The 15,997-nt window shown below is 43.3% G+C and overlaps 1 protein-coding gene across 2 annotated transcripts; it reads left to right on the forward strand.

Moving 5' to 3' along the window:
• Window positions 1–1,367: 1,367 nt before the first annotated feature.
• wu:fc50b12 (uncharacterized protein LOC103911624 homolog) lies at window positions 1,368–15,337 on the forward strand. Of its 2 annotated transcripts, none has more exons than XM_052014818.1 (4): window positions 1,368–1,420; window positions 12,579–12,768; window positions 13,128–13,291; window positions 15,009–15,337. In XM_052014818.1, exons 2-4 carry the CDS (start codon window positions 12,652–12,654, stop codon window positions 15,235–15,237), a joined length of 510 nt encoding a protein of 169 aa, XP_051870778.1. In that variant the 5' UTR covers window positions 1,368–1,420; window positions 12,579–12,651; the 3' UTR covers window positions 15,238–15,337. The 2 variants fall into 2 exon arrangements, with proteins under 2 accessions (XP_051870778.1, XP_051870779.1); XM_052014819.1 differs by lacking the exons at window positions 1,368–1,420; window positions 12,579–12,768 and adding exons at window positions 10,224–10,255; window positions 10,362–10,435.
• The last annotated feature ends 660 nt before the right edge of the window (window positions 15,338–15,997 follow it).

Genomic DNA, 15,997 nt, shown 5'->3' on the forward strand with positions numbered 1-15,997 from the left:
CCAAGAGTTCATTGTCTGCTGAAGTAGAAAAGTACAAAACTTCACTTCGTTTTGGCCTTAAATATTCCAGCCATTATCCTGGGAATGTGACTTCTAGACTCTCCTGCCTGAGGCAACAGCTTCTTGGGTTATATTCTGTCAACCCTTCCTGGTATCTTGCATGAGACCAGCTAAACCTCACTGGATGTAGGCCAATCATTTTCAATCCATCCTCATAGGACAAACCACTGTACCCCTATATATTCTAGAAATCAATCTTGTGAGTGTTTGCTGTTGCATCTTCCAAATGCATGATAAGAATACCAGACTGCTGATGGAGTGCATGTAGGTGAATGTTGGTACAGTCTCTGCCACACTGTGCTCTAAAACCTGCCATGTTGATGACTTAGGGAAAAAATGTAGGTGTTCCCCCGGTACTGCGGTGGGCGCCATTTGGTGCTGATGCCACTGGCTCAACCTCAGAGATTAAACTTCACCATAGACTTGACAAAATAGAAGTAGGCCATTGGGCCCTCCACCATACAGCACATCATGGCTGATCCCTCTTTCTGTTTTCTCCTCATATCCCTTATCTGTATCCATCTCCTTCTTGGATATATTTAATGATTTGGCCTCAACTGCTTTCTGAGGTGGAGTATCCTGCAGGTTCACCACACTTTGGGTAAAGAAATTTCTCCTCATTTCAGTCCTAAATGCCCTATCCTCCATACTTTGTGGCAACTCAGGGCCCTTCTAACAACTTTTAAAAGACGGTTGGATAGATACATGGATAAGAAAGGTTAACAAGGTTATGGGCCAAATGCTGGCAAATGGGACTAGCTTGGATGCGCATCTTGGTTTGCAAAGACCAGTTGGGCTGAAGGGCCTGTTGCCATGCTATGTGACTCCATGACTCTAAGTTTAGGAACCAGCTAAGCCCATGAGAATGTACCTTATTTTGAATTGTGTGCAAACTTTGTTAGTCAAGCAGGACAGGAATGAATGCCATCTTAACCTTGTTTTAACTAATTAGGAACTTCAGATTGCATTAGTATCTTTGCACCATTCTGTTTTACTCTCATCACTATTTATTTTAATCATGTCTACTGTTTGTTCTGTGAGCTTCACACGAGCAAGTAATTTCATTGCATCCTGGTGTATATGACAATAAACTAATCTGATCTGATCTAAATATTACCAAAAGATTTAACAGCAGAGATAACTACGGAATGTCAGACTGGTACACAGAGACAACTGCTAGGGTGTGAACAAAGAGCCTGCAAGCTTCATTGAACAAAGAACCAAAAAGCGAATATAAACGGGAGTCTTAAGTGGTTCAGTAGTGCAGACGTGGGACTACAAGAGACAGGACCCTGAGCTTGGAAATCAGTGCAAGTTGTTAGTTCACCCTGATTAACCAACACCAGTACTTGGTGTTGAGGTAAGGTTGTATGTTTTTGCCTCTCTGCCGTTCTTTGAATTAATATTATTGTCCTCATCGCTTGTCCCTTTCCCAACATCATTGTTTAAGTACCAAGATTTTGGTAACAGAATGAGTGAGCTCTGGGTGAGCTCTACTAAGGGGAGAATCCCAAGTATAATCAAAGGTGATAAAAAATTACTGGTAAACCCTTATTAACAACAGGGAACATATAGAACGGGAAGCAGTGAAGTGACAACATGGGAGATCGATGGTCAACGTAAAAATATTTCCGTAAACAAAAATTACTCTTTAAAACATGATGCGTGTCAGGAATCCCTCAGGCTCAGCATAGGAAGGATGCAAAGTCTCAGCAAGGTAGGGTGTGTGTAAATTAATAAAGATTAATAAAGATTGTGTTTGAGAGAACCGGACGAACACCAGAAGAAGCCGAAACAGGCAAGGAAAGAGATTCAAGGGTTAAAGAGGCAGTCAGAGGAATGCTGGCAGGAGTTGAGCAAGTGAGACTGGAATTAAAGAGTAAATAAAAGGAGTGTCAAGAAAATAAATAGAGCCAAAACAGCACTCTCATCACAAAGAAAACATATGAGTCAATTCCAGGCACAAGCAGAAAAGGTTGAGTACAGTCTCAGTAAGCTTGAGAAGGAAGCTGAATTTAGAACAACTTACGAAGGCCGAACCCACATGTCTGAACCTTCAGACAGGCTTCATAGCAACACAACAATGAAAGAGCAACAAACAATCTGCAGGAGGAACTCAGTGGGTCGAGGAGCGTCTGTGTGTGTGTGTGTGGGTGTGTGGGTGGGTGGGTGGGTGGGGCGGGGAGGGGGAGGAGGAGAAGGAATTATTGACGTTTCAGGTCAAAACCCTGCATCAGGACTGAGTGGAGAGGTGAGATAGCCAGTAAAAAAGGAGAGGGAAAGTGAGACAGGAGTCCGAGTTGATTGGTGGTGGACAGAGGAGGGGTGTAAGATGACAGGCAGGTTGTGCCAGGTGGAGGGGTGGAGTTGGGAGTTAGTGGCAGATGAATGACAGATGGAGGCAGACAAAGATAGAGAGGAAATAAATATTGAGAGGCAGACGGAGCAAGTGGGGAGAGGGGAGGGTGAAGGTCGGAGACAGTTGCTGGAGGGAGATAAACAGTAACACAAAGGGCTACCAGTGTTGGAATTTGATAAATAAAGGAGGTGATAATGGGAACCCTTAGGGGAGCTCAGGCAGCATCCTCCACAAAATGGACAGTTGACGTTTTGAGTCGAGACCCTCCATCTAGATTGACGCACTGAGTTCCTCCTGCAGTTTGTTTTTTCCTCCACATTCCAGCATCTGCCGTCTTACTTTTATTTATTACTTCTTTTGAAAATGTTGACTTGAACATTATGTATATTCGAAATTTATAAAAAAGCAGGAAATGAAGAATACGATTCTGGGTTTCACTGGAGTAACCCACCGAGTTCCAGCAGCAGGTTTACAGTGTTGACATTGTCCTAATGAACAGCTAGCTGTCTTTGCTGATAGACTGTGGCTGAGCAATGGAGTTTAGGGTCCAATTTGGGAAAAGGGGTGAGTCAGAACATTGACAGCTCATTCCAAAGAGGAGAGTCATAGTGCCAGTGACCAGTACAACCCAGAAGATCAAAATCATATGGGGCAGATGTATGATTAGAGCCTGAGGCTAAGAAAGAAAACAGAGGACAAAATGGACTGTATCAATGCCATCTACAGTGGGAGGGCGCCCAATGTGGACACAGGCACTGGGTCCCCCAACTCCTCATACAAAGGAACAGGAGTGTTTGGTTGGACCAGCTTGATGAAAAGCACCTTGCTTTCTGTTTGGGCACATTGCAGCCTTCCAGACCTGATATCGAATTCTCCAACTTTAGATAACTCCCTCTTTCTTTCTGTTTGTGTTAGGACTGGCCACTTTCGCCTGTCATCCCTTTTTCATTCATTTGTGTAGTCTGACCTGCTGGGCATGTCCTGCTAGACCAGACTATACAATGTTATACTCACTTCACAATATTAGCAACACATTACACAGATAACAGAGAGCTTTATTACCCTTTAACTGTCACATTATTTCACCTGATCCTTTTATTCCATCCATTGCCCTTTCCCACCTCTTATGCAACCTATGCTAACTTGTTTCTCTCTTTCCCAGTTCTGATGACGGCTCCCAGACCTGAAATGTGAACTGTTTCTCTCTCCACAGATGCTGCCCGACCTGCTGAGTTTCCCAGCATTTTTCATTTTGTTTTCAAATATTGGTATTTGTACCGAGATACAGTGAAAAGCTTTTGTTTGCATGCCAAGCAGACAGGATCAGGCCATACACGAGTACATTGAGGTAGTAAAAAGGAAGCAGAATGCCACATATAGTGTTACTGTTACAGAGAAGGTGCAGTACAGGTAGACAAATAAAGTACAAGGGCCACGACAAGTTAGGTTAGGGGATCTAGAGTTCATCCTTTAGAATCTGAGAGGTCTGTTCAAGAGTCTGATAACAGTGGGATAGAAGCTGTGCTTGAGCCTGGTGGTAGGTGCTGTCAAGCATCTGGAGATTTTTCTTTTATCTTCATTACCTTGTGACTGGTGAGCACTAGAGGGTGGATTCAGGCATCCTGCTATGGGATCTAATGAGCCTCCCCACATTGCGTCAGTAACTCCTGCAGTGTTGGGAGCATCAAAGGGAGACAGTCACCAGAGTGCGGCCTTGCAGTGTGCGTGTGTAGTTGGCATCCTTATGGGCAACCTGGGGTCTCACATAGAGTAGGAGGCCGCTCCATGGAACACAGGAGGGTATAGGACGTTACTTAAGCGGATCCCCTCAGATCCCAACTGCAGATACTATATTATTTAGTGGATTTACTGGATTTCAAATAACAGGAAAGTTGACTGTCACCTTAATTTTCAGTTTGACACCTGTGTGTTTAATCATCTGTTTAATAGTACTCTGAAAGAAAGGAAAACTTGGATTAATGTTACGCACCATCAGGGACTAGCTTTAATGTAGTTAGTTGCAGCATCACCAGCCTCCCCTCCATTCATTCCGGTTACACTTCCCACTGCCTTCGGAAAGCAGCCAACATAATCAAGGACCCCTCCCACCCCTCTCTTTTCTCTCCTCTCCCTCTTGGACAGAAAATACAGAAGCTTGAGAGCACAAACCGCCAAGCTTAAGGACAGCTTCTATCCCACTGTTATCAGACTCTTGAACAGACCTCTCATACGCTAAAAGCTAAACTCTTGATCTCCCTGTCTACCTCGTTATGGCCCTTTCACTTTATTTGTCTACCTGCACTGCACTTTCTCTGTAACTGTAACACTTTATTCTGCATTCTGTTTTCTTTTTGTACTACCTCAATGTACTTTTATGTATGGCATGAGCTTTCTACTGTACTTGAGTGCATGTGACAATAATAAACCAATACCAATTACATCAGCAATGCACAGATTTATGGGGGAAACCCAATGTAGTGAGCACTTCTGAATCCTGGCTTCACTATCGCAGCATCTGGATACTATCAATGACCATTATGACTATCATGACAGGGTTGAAGTGTTGGAAAGGAGCATTCACCACACACTAACATGACTATGGAAAATGGAAGGAGAAGTGATGTCTGAGGACTCAATCTGTCATGGAACAATATTCATTCCATCAGAGACAGAAGGAGACATTGAAAAGGTTACCCAAAGCTTGTTACAGCAGGGGATATTGAGACTAATTACTTCCATTAATAATTCACCAACTTAGAACAGTTAAGAAACTCAGTGAATCCTGACATTGGTTACTGAGGGTTAAACAAGATAACACCTCTCAGTGCTCCAACAGTACCTAACGGCTCTGAGATTTTCATGGAGCAGTTCCTGCATACCAAGTGGTTCACTCTACTAAAGTCAAAGTTGAGTTTATTGTCATGTGCACAAGTACGTGTATGCACAGGTGCAATGAAAAGCTTACTTGTAGCAGCATCACAGGTACATAGCATCTGATAAGTGGTGTTCACAAGAAAAACATAAACATAAATTATGCACAATTTTTACAAGAAAGAACACAATTAGAACAAAAAAATCCAATGTAGTGCAAAGTGTTATAGAGTTGGTAAACGGAGGTAGTGATTAGGGTTGTGCAGGTTGGTTCAAGAAGTGAATGGTTGAAGGGAAGTAGTTGTTCTTAACTTGGTGGCAATGGGTTGTGGCCCATTCCTCTGAATGACATTTCAATTTTGGTTTGCCCTTTCTTAAGGGGCAACTATTGCCAGGACTCCCCAAGGGATTTACATGATAGTGCCTCTGTTTTCCATCAAAAACTGGCAGAATGCCTCCAGGAATTCCCTAAGGTTCAATGTATTTGTGATTACTTTCACAACCTGAAAGCTTGGAATGTCCTGCAGACATTGCGGGACAAAGACACAATGGGTCCTGTGGGGTGGTTCCCTGAGCAGACTTTCCAAATCATCTGGCAGAATGCCTCACCACCAGAATGCCTCACCACCAGAACAAGCACAAAGACACTTGAAGTTTGTATCATCCCAGGAAGCCACATGAGTGTCAATGGTGCTCTGTACATAGAATGTCCATACACTACTGTTACGGACTCGATAGAACATAGTGGTGTGTGTGTGCGGCGTGCCTACGTCAACAGAAGGTAAAGGACGTAATGACGTTGTTGAAGAAGTCAGTCAGAGGAGAGAGAGAGAGAAAAGGGAGAGAGACATCAGCCTGCTAGTTTTCTCTATTGATGGATGCGAAACAATAACTGTGTCTGTTACTAAAATCCACGTATGGAAATTGGGAGTAATCCAGTGGAGTTCACTTTGTTGCTGACCTGTAGAGGGAAACAGGTATTTGTGTGGACGGCCACAATACGGATGCTTTTCGGGGTGAGGAAGTCACTACCGAGTAAACACTGAGGTGTCATTTGGGTTCCATCGTGGAACATTTGGATTTTGTAATTACTCTCTCTATGTTCTCTACATCTACGTCTTATCTTCAGACAACAGTGGTTGTTGAAGAAGCCTTTGCTCATGTTTCACCTTATGACTTGCTGAACTGAACTTTAAGATTCTTGGACTTGGAGTTTGGGACTTTGCCACACACACACAAAGAGTTTAGTTTTTGGGGTTAATGTTCAAGGTTTAACATTTTTACTTCAAACATACTAACATTTTTACTTTTATTTTTCTTATTATCATAAGTAGTGATTGATAACGTAGTTTTTAACACTGAATCATGACTCAGTGTGTTTCTTTTGTTGCTGGTTTGTAACATTACCAATGATTAGAAGCAATAACACTGTGAATGTATAGACTGAATGACATTACGAATGTAAACAGAGTCATGCACCGTGTTTTTTGTACTTTATATTTTTAATGCATTTTAATGAATATTTTATACTTATATATTTTTAATGAATAACAACCAAAAAAGGAAGAGAATTGCCACCTAGTATTGCCACCTGGAAGAATTATTCCAAAGGGTGATTGAATCAGGTGTAAAGGTTAACCTGGGAAAGGCTCAAATACTGAGATCTCAAGCGGCCTATTTAGGAATTGTAACCACTGTAAAAAGAGAGGTAGAGGAGGGCAGGGGAAATATGATACCAGCATTGTCCTTACTCCCAGATGTAAAGTCTCTGAGGTCCTTTCTAGGGTTAGTAGTGTACTGTTGCCATTATAATTGAAATTTTCATGAGAATTTTATTCCACTTTCTAAAGAAGGAAGATCTGTGGGAATGAGGGAAGAATGTAGACAGGCAGTGAAGAAATCCAAGGGTCTGAGCACATCCCCACTGCTGCAAGGCCAGGACCCTGACAACCATCCTACTGGAGATCGCTACTGATGACTCATCACTGTTTTTTTTCATCAGTGTCATTAATCCAGCAGGGAAACGCCTTTGTGCCAGAAGCGCATAGGCGTTTCCCTGTCAGATTAATGACACTGGTGAAAAAAAAACTTCTTTTGGGCCACTTGAGATCTCAGTATTTGAGCCTTTCCCAGGTTAACCTTTACACCTGACTCAATCACCCTTTGGAATAATTCCTTCAATAAGTGGCAAATTCTCTCCTTTCATTTTTGGTTGTTATTCATAAAAAATACATAAGTACAAAAAGGTTTCTCATACATTATAGGAACCGGTCCTACAACTATTTTAACAGTAGCCACATCCAACCAGCTTGGACAAGTTGGACAACTTAAGGTTAAGGAGAACCGAGCAGACCCGACAAGTGAAGGTGGACTCTTCCACCGCAGCTAAGGGCTAATGTGGCAGCAAAGACCAAATCAGGGCCTTGCTGGTCAGCTGATCTTATTTACCAAGGCAAACCTTCCCCTAGCTAGAGAATTGGAGGGTTCTTTCAAAATACCAAAAGGAGGTAAAGAAGGGAAAGAACAAGGATTGTGAGCCAGAGAAGTTGAAGAGGGACATACAGAGACGGGTCCTTGTTTGTGGAAAACAGCAGATGAATGATGGGGTGTGGGTGTACCGGGAAAGGAGCAGTGGTAGGAGAAACACCTCATAAATGATCCACCCGACTTAACTCCCTGGGAGCGGAGCTGGCAGGTGTAATGGTGAACTCAGAAACTTTTGCCCCCAGCGGTTGAGGTATATTTTGACAATATGTATGTTTGTAACAGCGTAATGGAACATAGACCTTTTTAGAGTCATGGAGTCATGCAGCACGGAAACAGGCCCTTGTTCATGCCAACCAACACAGAGGACCGCAAGAGGCTGCAGAGGGTAGTGGACACAGCCAGTTCTTCATGGGCACAGCCCTCCCCACCATTGACAGCATCTACATGAGGCACTACCTCAAAAAGGTAGCATCTATCATCAAGGATCCCCACCATCCAGGTCATGTCCCCTTCTCCCTGCTACTGTCAGGCAGACGGTACAGAGGCCTGAAGTCCTACACCATCAGGTTTAGGAAAGACTAATTTTCTACAACTATCAGGTTCTTGAACCAACCTGCAGAACCCTAACCCTATCTCAGCAATGGAACACTTAGGGACCACCTCTTGCACTTCGATGGATTTGTCTCTGATTGTGTCTTTGTTTTTTGCACCAAGTCTTGTTTTTGCACTGTCTTTTTTTCTCTCTTTCTTCACTGTCTTGTATAATTTATGTATAACTTATGTATAATTTATATTCTGTGTGTTGTTTGTACCTATGTGCTTGTGATGCCCCCTGCAAGCAAGTTTTTCATTGTACCTGTACCTCACCATACTTGTGCAATGACAATAAACTTGACTTGACTTGAGCTAGTCCCATTTGCCTACACTTGGTCCATATCCCTCTAACCTTTCCTATCCATGTACCTGTCCAAATGTCCTTTAAATGCAATTGTAGTGGCCTCTACCACTTTCTCTTTTTGGGAGGCAAAAGGCTGGGGAACAGTGGACAGGAAAGCACTACCATCGGCAAAAGTGCTACAAAGGATCTTTCATCAAACAGAACAGGGTGGCGGGCAATACAGGGGTCACAAAAGGAAGAGCCCAAGAAGGAAACATGAAGTCATGCAGTACGGATACCCCGACAGGCAATGTGGAAGTAGGTGATGTAACAATGAAGAGATCCAGGGAATGATCCAACTTCAGGAGCTGGAGAAGACATTAGAGACGTTACCATGTGGCAAGTAAAGACTCTTGGATCCCAGAGTACCAGCAGTTGAAAGAAATAATTCAAGGACAAAGTCCTTCGGAATATGAGCCTTGCTAACCATTGGTTAGTCTGCACTTAGAGCATTGTGTACATTATGTTCTGGTCACCACATGACAGAAAGGATGTGGAAACATTAGGGAGAGTGCAGAAGAGCTTCACCAGGATGTTGCCTGGAATGGAGGGCTGTAGTTATAAGGAGAGAATGGATAGGCTTGGTTTATTCTCACTGGATCAGAGGAGGCTAAGGGGTGACCTTATAGAGGTTTATAAAATTATGAGGGGCATGGATAGGATAGTCACAGTTAGAAAGGGTGGCGAAGAAGGCAGTTAGCATGTTTGCATTCATCGGTCAGGGCATTGAGTATGAGAGTTGGGACATCATGTTACAGCTGTACAAGATGTTGGTGAGACCACACCTGGAGTACTGTGCGCATTTCTGGTCACCATACTATACAAAGGAGTCATTAAGCTGGAAAGGGTGAGAAAAAGTTCACAAGGATGTTACCAAGAATGGATGGCTTAATTATAAGGAGAGACTAGATAGGCTGGAACTGTTTTCCCTGGAACGAAGGAGGCTGAGAGGTGACCTCTTAGAGGTTTATAAAATCATGAGGGGCATAGATAAGGTGGATGGCCACAGTCTTTTTCTCAGCATATGGGAGTCTAAAACTAGAAGGCATAGATCTAAGGTGAGAGGGGAAAGATTTAAGAGGGACCTGAGGGGCAAGTTTTTCACACAGAGAGTGGTGGGTATATGGAACGAGCTGCCAGAGGAAGTGGTCAAATTAGGTACAATTACAATGTTTAAAAGACATTTGGACAGGTACATGGATAAGAAAGTTTTGGAGGGATATGGGCCAAATGCTGGCAAATGGAACTAGCTCAGGTAGGCATCTTAGCCAGCAAGGGTGAGTTGGGCTGAAGGGCTATCTCAGTGCTGTATAACTCTATGACTCTATGGCATAATATACAATTGATTTGTACAACTGCATTCTACAACTATCCAAGGTTAACTGCTTTGTAAAGTATAACGACTTACTTAATTTTTAACTCGTGGTCAATAAACTGGTCAGGATGGTTATGTTTTAGTTACAGCATAGCAACAGTCAGTTTGTCCCTGATTTTCAAGTATTTCTGAATTAGTCCTCAAGATATCAGTCCAGGCAAATAGGGTATGTTGCTTAATCTTTGTGTTTTATCTTATGGTAAATTAAAGTAGAAATGTGTGGTTGATTGTTTTGTAGTTGTAACATGTGCTCTTATCTTAATATTCATCAGGACCAACAATAACAAGGATCCCAGGGAAGTGTGATATCTTGTTACAGATTCCCATGGCTAACAAAACTCAGGAGGCAAGTAAACCTGACTAAGCAAAATTACCAGTTGGTTGTACTAAACATGTTTCAGTCATAGAGTTATACAGCATGGAAATAGGCCCTTCGGCCCAACTCATCCATGCTGAACAAGCTGCCTACTTGAGCTGGCCCCATTTGCCTACATTTGCCCCATATCCTTCTAAACCTTTCCTATCCATGTACCTGTCCAAATGTCTTTTAAACATTGTAATTGTACCCACCTTTACTATCTCCTCTGGCAGCTCCACCACACTCTGTGTAAAAAACTTGCCCCTTAGGTCCTCTTTGAATCTTTCCCCTCTCACCTTAAAACTATGCCCTCTAGTTTTAGATTCTCCTACCCTTGGGAAAAGACTCTGATTATACACCTGATCTATTTTCTGCAATCATAGAAGAGTTACAGCTCAGAAGGAGACCATTTGGCCTATCACATCTACGCTAACTTTAGTAGGAGCAATCCTGTGAGTGCCATTCCCCTTCTCCCTCCCAACAACCCTGAATTTTTTTACAGATGCACCATAGAAAATATCCTATGCAGATGTATCACAGCTTGGTATGGCAACTGCTCTGCCCAAGACCGCAAGAAATTGCAGAGAGTTGTAAAAGCAAACCAGCCTTCCCTCCATGGACTTTGTCTACACTTCTCACTGCCTCAGGAAAGCAGCCAACATAATCAAAGACCCCTGCCACCCCAGTCATTTTCTCTTCTCCCTTTTCCCATTGGGCAGAAGATACAAAAGCTTGAGAACACATACCACCAGGCTCAAGGACAGCTTCTATCCTGCTGTTAGCAAACTTGACCGGATCTCAGTACAATAAAGATGAACCCTTGATCTCTCAGTCTACCTTGTTGTGGCCCTTACACTTTATTTGTCTACCTGCAATGCAATTTCTCTGTAACTGTAACACTATATTCTGCATTCTGTTTTGTTTTCCCTTTGTACTACCTCAATGTACTGATGTATGGAATGATCTGTCTGGAAGGCACACAAACAAAATCTTTTCACTGTATCTCGGTACATGTGACAATAATAAACCAATTACCAAATCATCCTCCCCCAATGCCCATCCTATTCCCTCGTGAAGGTCCTGATTGACCTTGTTTCCAATGCTGTTACAGGCTGTGAATTCTAGTCCATCACTGCATCCTGCATTAAGAAGCTTTTCTCTTCACATACCCTTCATATCTCATAGCCAAAATTTTAAATCTGCCCCCCCCCCCCCCCGCCCCAGCCTCAGAGTGACCTACTGATAGGAACAGCTCTCTGACAGCTACATATCCCTCTATGTAGTACTGTCAACAATGCTTTAGCCTTCTGGTGAAACTGTGAAGGAATACAAAAATTACTCATAATCTGTGATTGTTACATGAAAATCAAAATATTGTCAGACGCTGGAAATCTAAAATAAAATCAGAAAACGCTGGAAATACTCAGCAGGTCAGGCCACATCTGTGGAAAGAGAAACAGAGTTAATGTTTCAAGATCAAAGACCTTACGTCAGAATTGGGAAGGAGACAAAAGAAGCTGCAGGGAAGGTGGAGGAAGGTGAATGTCTCTGATCGGGTAAAACCCTAAGATTGAGCAAATGGGAGCAGTTAGAGAGTGAGAAGTTAGACAAAAGAATGTAGTAGTTTCTCCTACCACCATTTTACCAGTCTGTCCTCCTGAAGTGTCAGTATTTACCATAGTTCGTCACTTCATGTCATCTGCAGACCTTGACCTTTTATGTTGTATATCCCTGTCCAAGTAATTAATATATAACAAAAATGACAGGGGTTTAGAACCAAATCCTGGGGAATACCACTGCATACTTCCTTTAGCCCAAGACACAGCAGTTCACCATTAACTTTGTTTCCTGTCCCTTGGACAATTAGTAAATATTAAGCAGAGTGAGGGGAAGTCACAAACTCCTTTCTGCATCCATCTCTCATTGGTTTCATTAATGTTCCTTTGTTCACTAACTCTGCTGGTGGATCCATCATAATCCACAGCTCACAGCCTCAAGAGTTCATAGACACATACAGGACAGAGACAGGCCCTTCAGCCCACTACATCTGTGCCAACCATCAACTACCCATTTACACTAACCCTACACTAATCCCGTTTTATTTCCCCACATTCCCAACAACTCCCCCCAGATTCTACCACTTCATTTACACACTGGAGGCAATTTACAATCCCAATTAAGCTACCAACCCCCACACCTTTGGAATGTGGAAGGAAACCAGAGCACCCGGGGGAAACCCAGGAGGTTACAGAGAGAATGTGCAAAACTCCACACGGCAGAAGCTGAGGTCGGAATTGAACCTGGTTCACTGGAGCTGTGAGGTAGGAAAATCATGTTCAAGTTCACTATCATGGGCGTACATTATAAATGCCATGAAAATTAACTTTTTGCAGCAGCAGCACAGTACATTAATAACATGACAAACATGTTAACATAAACTTAAATAAACATAAAATAATATTAAATACTAGCTGCAACAGTATGCTGCCCCAAGTTTCCATTGGTCTCTGTCCTAACCCTCTTGCATTTAATTCCATATCTCAGCTAACAATAACCTCTTGCTTGACATTTCCCTCTACGTTTTCCCTATCCATCTGTGGTTCTGCTTTACAAAGCCTTGCCAATCTGAAACTGGCACCTTGTGAATGTTGATTATGGAGAGCTGTTGTTCTGCCCCAAGGATGCTGTAATCAACCTGAAGTTTATCCAAGAACTCGCCAAAGACCTGGGCTTTCAATGGACCATCGTGGCTTTTGAGCTGGGCTTCACCAGAGCAGAGATTGGCCGGTTTCAAGCAGCCTCCATGCAGAAATACGTGCAAGCAAAGAAAATGTTGGAAAGCTGGTGAGTCAAAGGTTTCATCAATAGTTTCAAGATATATCTCACTTATTAACTCTTACTGTTTTCTGGTTAGCACTTAACACAATGCCTGACCCATTTAGTATTCTGGCCTTGTGTACAGTTCTCCAAGCCTGCAGTCAACAGGCCCGATCTCCCAAAGGTGAGCCACTGGATGTGTAGTGGTTGTGACAGACAAAAAAACTGTAGCACTGTTATCAAACAGTGATGCAAGTCAGCACAGAGGCACAGCAGTTAGTTCTGCTGCTGCACAGCTCAACCTTGACCTCCGGTTCTGTCTATATAGAGTTTGCACATTCTCTCTGTGACAATATGGGTTTCTTCTGGGTGCTCTGGTTTCCTCCCACATCCCAAAGGTGTGCTGGTTGGCAGGTTAATTATCCACTGTAAATTGCCCCTAGTATGTAGGTAGGAGGTAAGAGAATTAGGGAGAAGTTGATGGGCAGCCAATAAGTTACAGGGAAACCAAGGGGGTAAATGGGACTTAAGGGAGAGCTCTGAGGTATAGTATAGAGAGAACTCATTGTGCCAATTAACCTATGACCATAACCAGAAGTTAGGTTGCAGTTTTATAAAACTCTGGTTAGGCCACTTCTGGAGCATTGCATTCAATTCCGGTCACCCCATTATCGGAAGGATGTGGAGGCTTTGGAGAGGGTGCAGAAGAGGTTTACCAGGATACTGCCTGGATTAGAGGGTGTGTGCTATAAGGAGAGGTTGGACAGACTTGGGTTGTTTTCTCTGGAGCAGCAGAGGCTGAGGGGAGACCTGATAGAAGTTTATAAGATTATGAGAGGCATAGATAAGGTAGACAGCCGATATATTTTTCCTAAGGTTGAAATGTCTAATACTAGAGGGCAGGCATTTAAAGTGAGAGGGGAAAGTTTAAAGGAGATGTGCGGGGCAAGTTTTTTTAAACATTATGTAGAACATAGAACAGTACAGCCCAGGAACAGGCCCTTCGGCCCATGATGTTGTGCCAAACTAATTAAACTAATAATTAAACACCTAACTAAACTAATCCCTTCTGCCTTCACAATGTCCAATATCCTGCCATTTCTCTGCACAGTCATGTGCCTATCAAAGAGCCTCTTAAACGCCTCGTATCTACCTCCACTACCACCCCTGGCAGTGCATTCCAGGGACCTACCACTCTCTGTGTAAAAAACCTGCCCCGCACATCCCCTTTGAACCTCCCCCCTCCACCTTAAATGCATTCCCTCTAGTATTAGAGAGTGGTGGGTGCCTGGAATGCACTGCCTGGAGTGGTGACAGAGGCAGATATGATAGAGGCATTTAAGAGGCTCTTAGATAGCCACATGAATATGCAGAGAATGGAGGGATATGGACCACATGCAGGCAGAAAGGGGATTAGTTTAATTAGGCATCATTAGCTTAATTAGTTCGGCACAACATCATGGGCTGAAGGGCCTGTTCCAGTGCTGTACTGTTTTGTTCTGTGTTCTATATTTTATGTTAACCCATCAACCCACATGTCTTTGGGATGTGGGAGGAAACCGGAGCACCTGAGGGAAATTCAACCGGTCACAGGGAGAACATGCAAACTCCACACAGTCCGCATCTGAAATCAGGGTTGAACATGGGTGCCTGGAGTTGTGAGGCAACAGCTCCACCAGCTATTACCTCTGCTGAAAGGACTCTGGTCCATTTAAAATCTTGTATTTCTGCAAAATTGTTTCAGGTATGAAAAGTCAAAGAGCCAAGAGAACAAAACGAAACAGCTGCTGGTGGCTCTGGAACGGGCCGGGCGGAAGGACCTGGCGGATAAGCTGCAGTGTTTGCACTGGGGACACCAGAAGCTCAGCAGCCGAGTGGAGCTTCCGTCAGCCTTCCCGTTCCTCATCACCGTACACAAGACCATCAACAACCGCGAGGGGCTGCAGAAGATCAATCAGCTCAGCCACAGATAATAAGCGTCCAGTTGCCATGCCTTCCAGCAGTGTCTTCTGACTAAACCCACAATGTTGATTCAGTTCTATCAGTGCGCAGAGAAATGACATGTAGAATAAAAATGGCCAAGTTTACCAGTGACTCTGATTTACTCATCATAGTTCATCTTAGATTGTATTTGTTTTGCTTCTTGGGGTCGTTTCCAGAGCAGTGTACACTCTACTGCATGGTTTCTGCAAGCAGCCATTCAGAGATAAGGTCCCCCCCAGGTTACAGCAGTGAACCCGGACAGTTTGCAAATCGGAAATGCGGCCACAAACCAAGTTCCCACATAGCAGAAGATGCCTGCAGGCCCTCAGCTGCCGGCAAATCCGTCCCACCAGACTGTCCATATGTTGGGAGTTTGTATGCTGGGGAGGACCTAGATTCATATCTTATACATATCTTCATACCTAGTCTGAGATTCATATCTTGAGCTACTTTCAATATAACCACTTGATTAATATTTCTGGTAGAAGGTAATTTTAGAAAAGTCATTTATTTCTTTACAATATCGGAGGCAGTTCATCCCATCAGACTCAAGGACAGCTTCTGTCCCACTGTTATCAGACTCTTGAAGGGATCTCTCAAACGCAAAAAGATGAACTTTTGATCTCCCAGTCTACCCCATCGTGGCCCTTGCACTTTATTTTCTTACCTGCACTGCACTTTGTCTGTAAATGTAACACTATATTCTGCACTCTGTTTTCTTTTTACTACCTTGATGTAATTATGTACGGA

Source organism: Pristis pectinata, chromosome 4, assembly GCF_009764475.1.
Source record: "Pristis pectinata isolate sPriPec2 chromosome 4, sPriPec2.1.pri, whole genome shotgun sequence".
Classification (NCBI taxonomy): Eukaryota; Metazoa; Chordata; class Chondrichthyes; order Rhinopristiformes; family Pristidae; genus Pristis; species Pristis pectinata.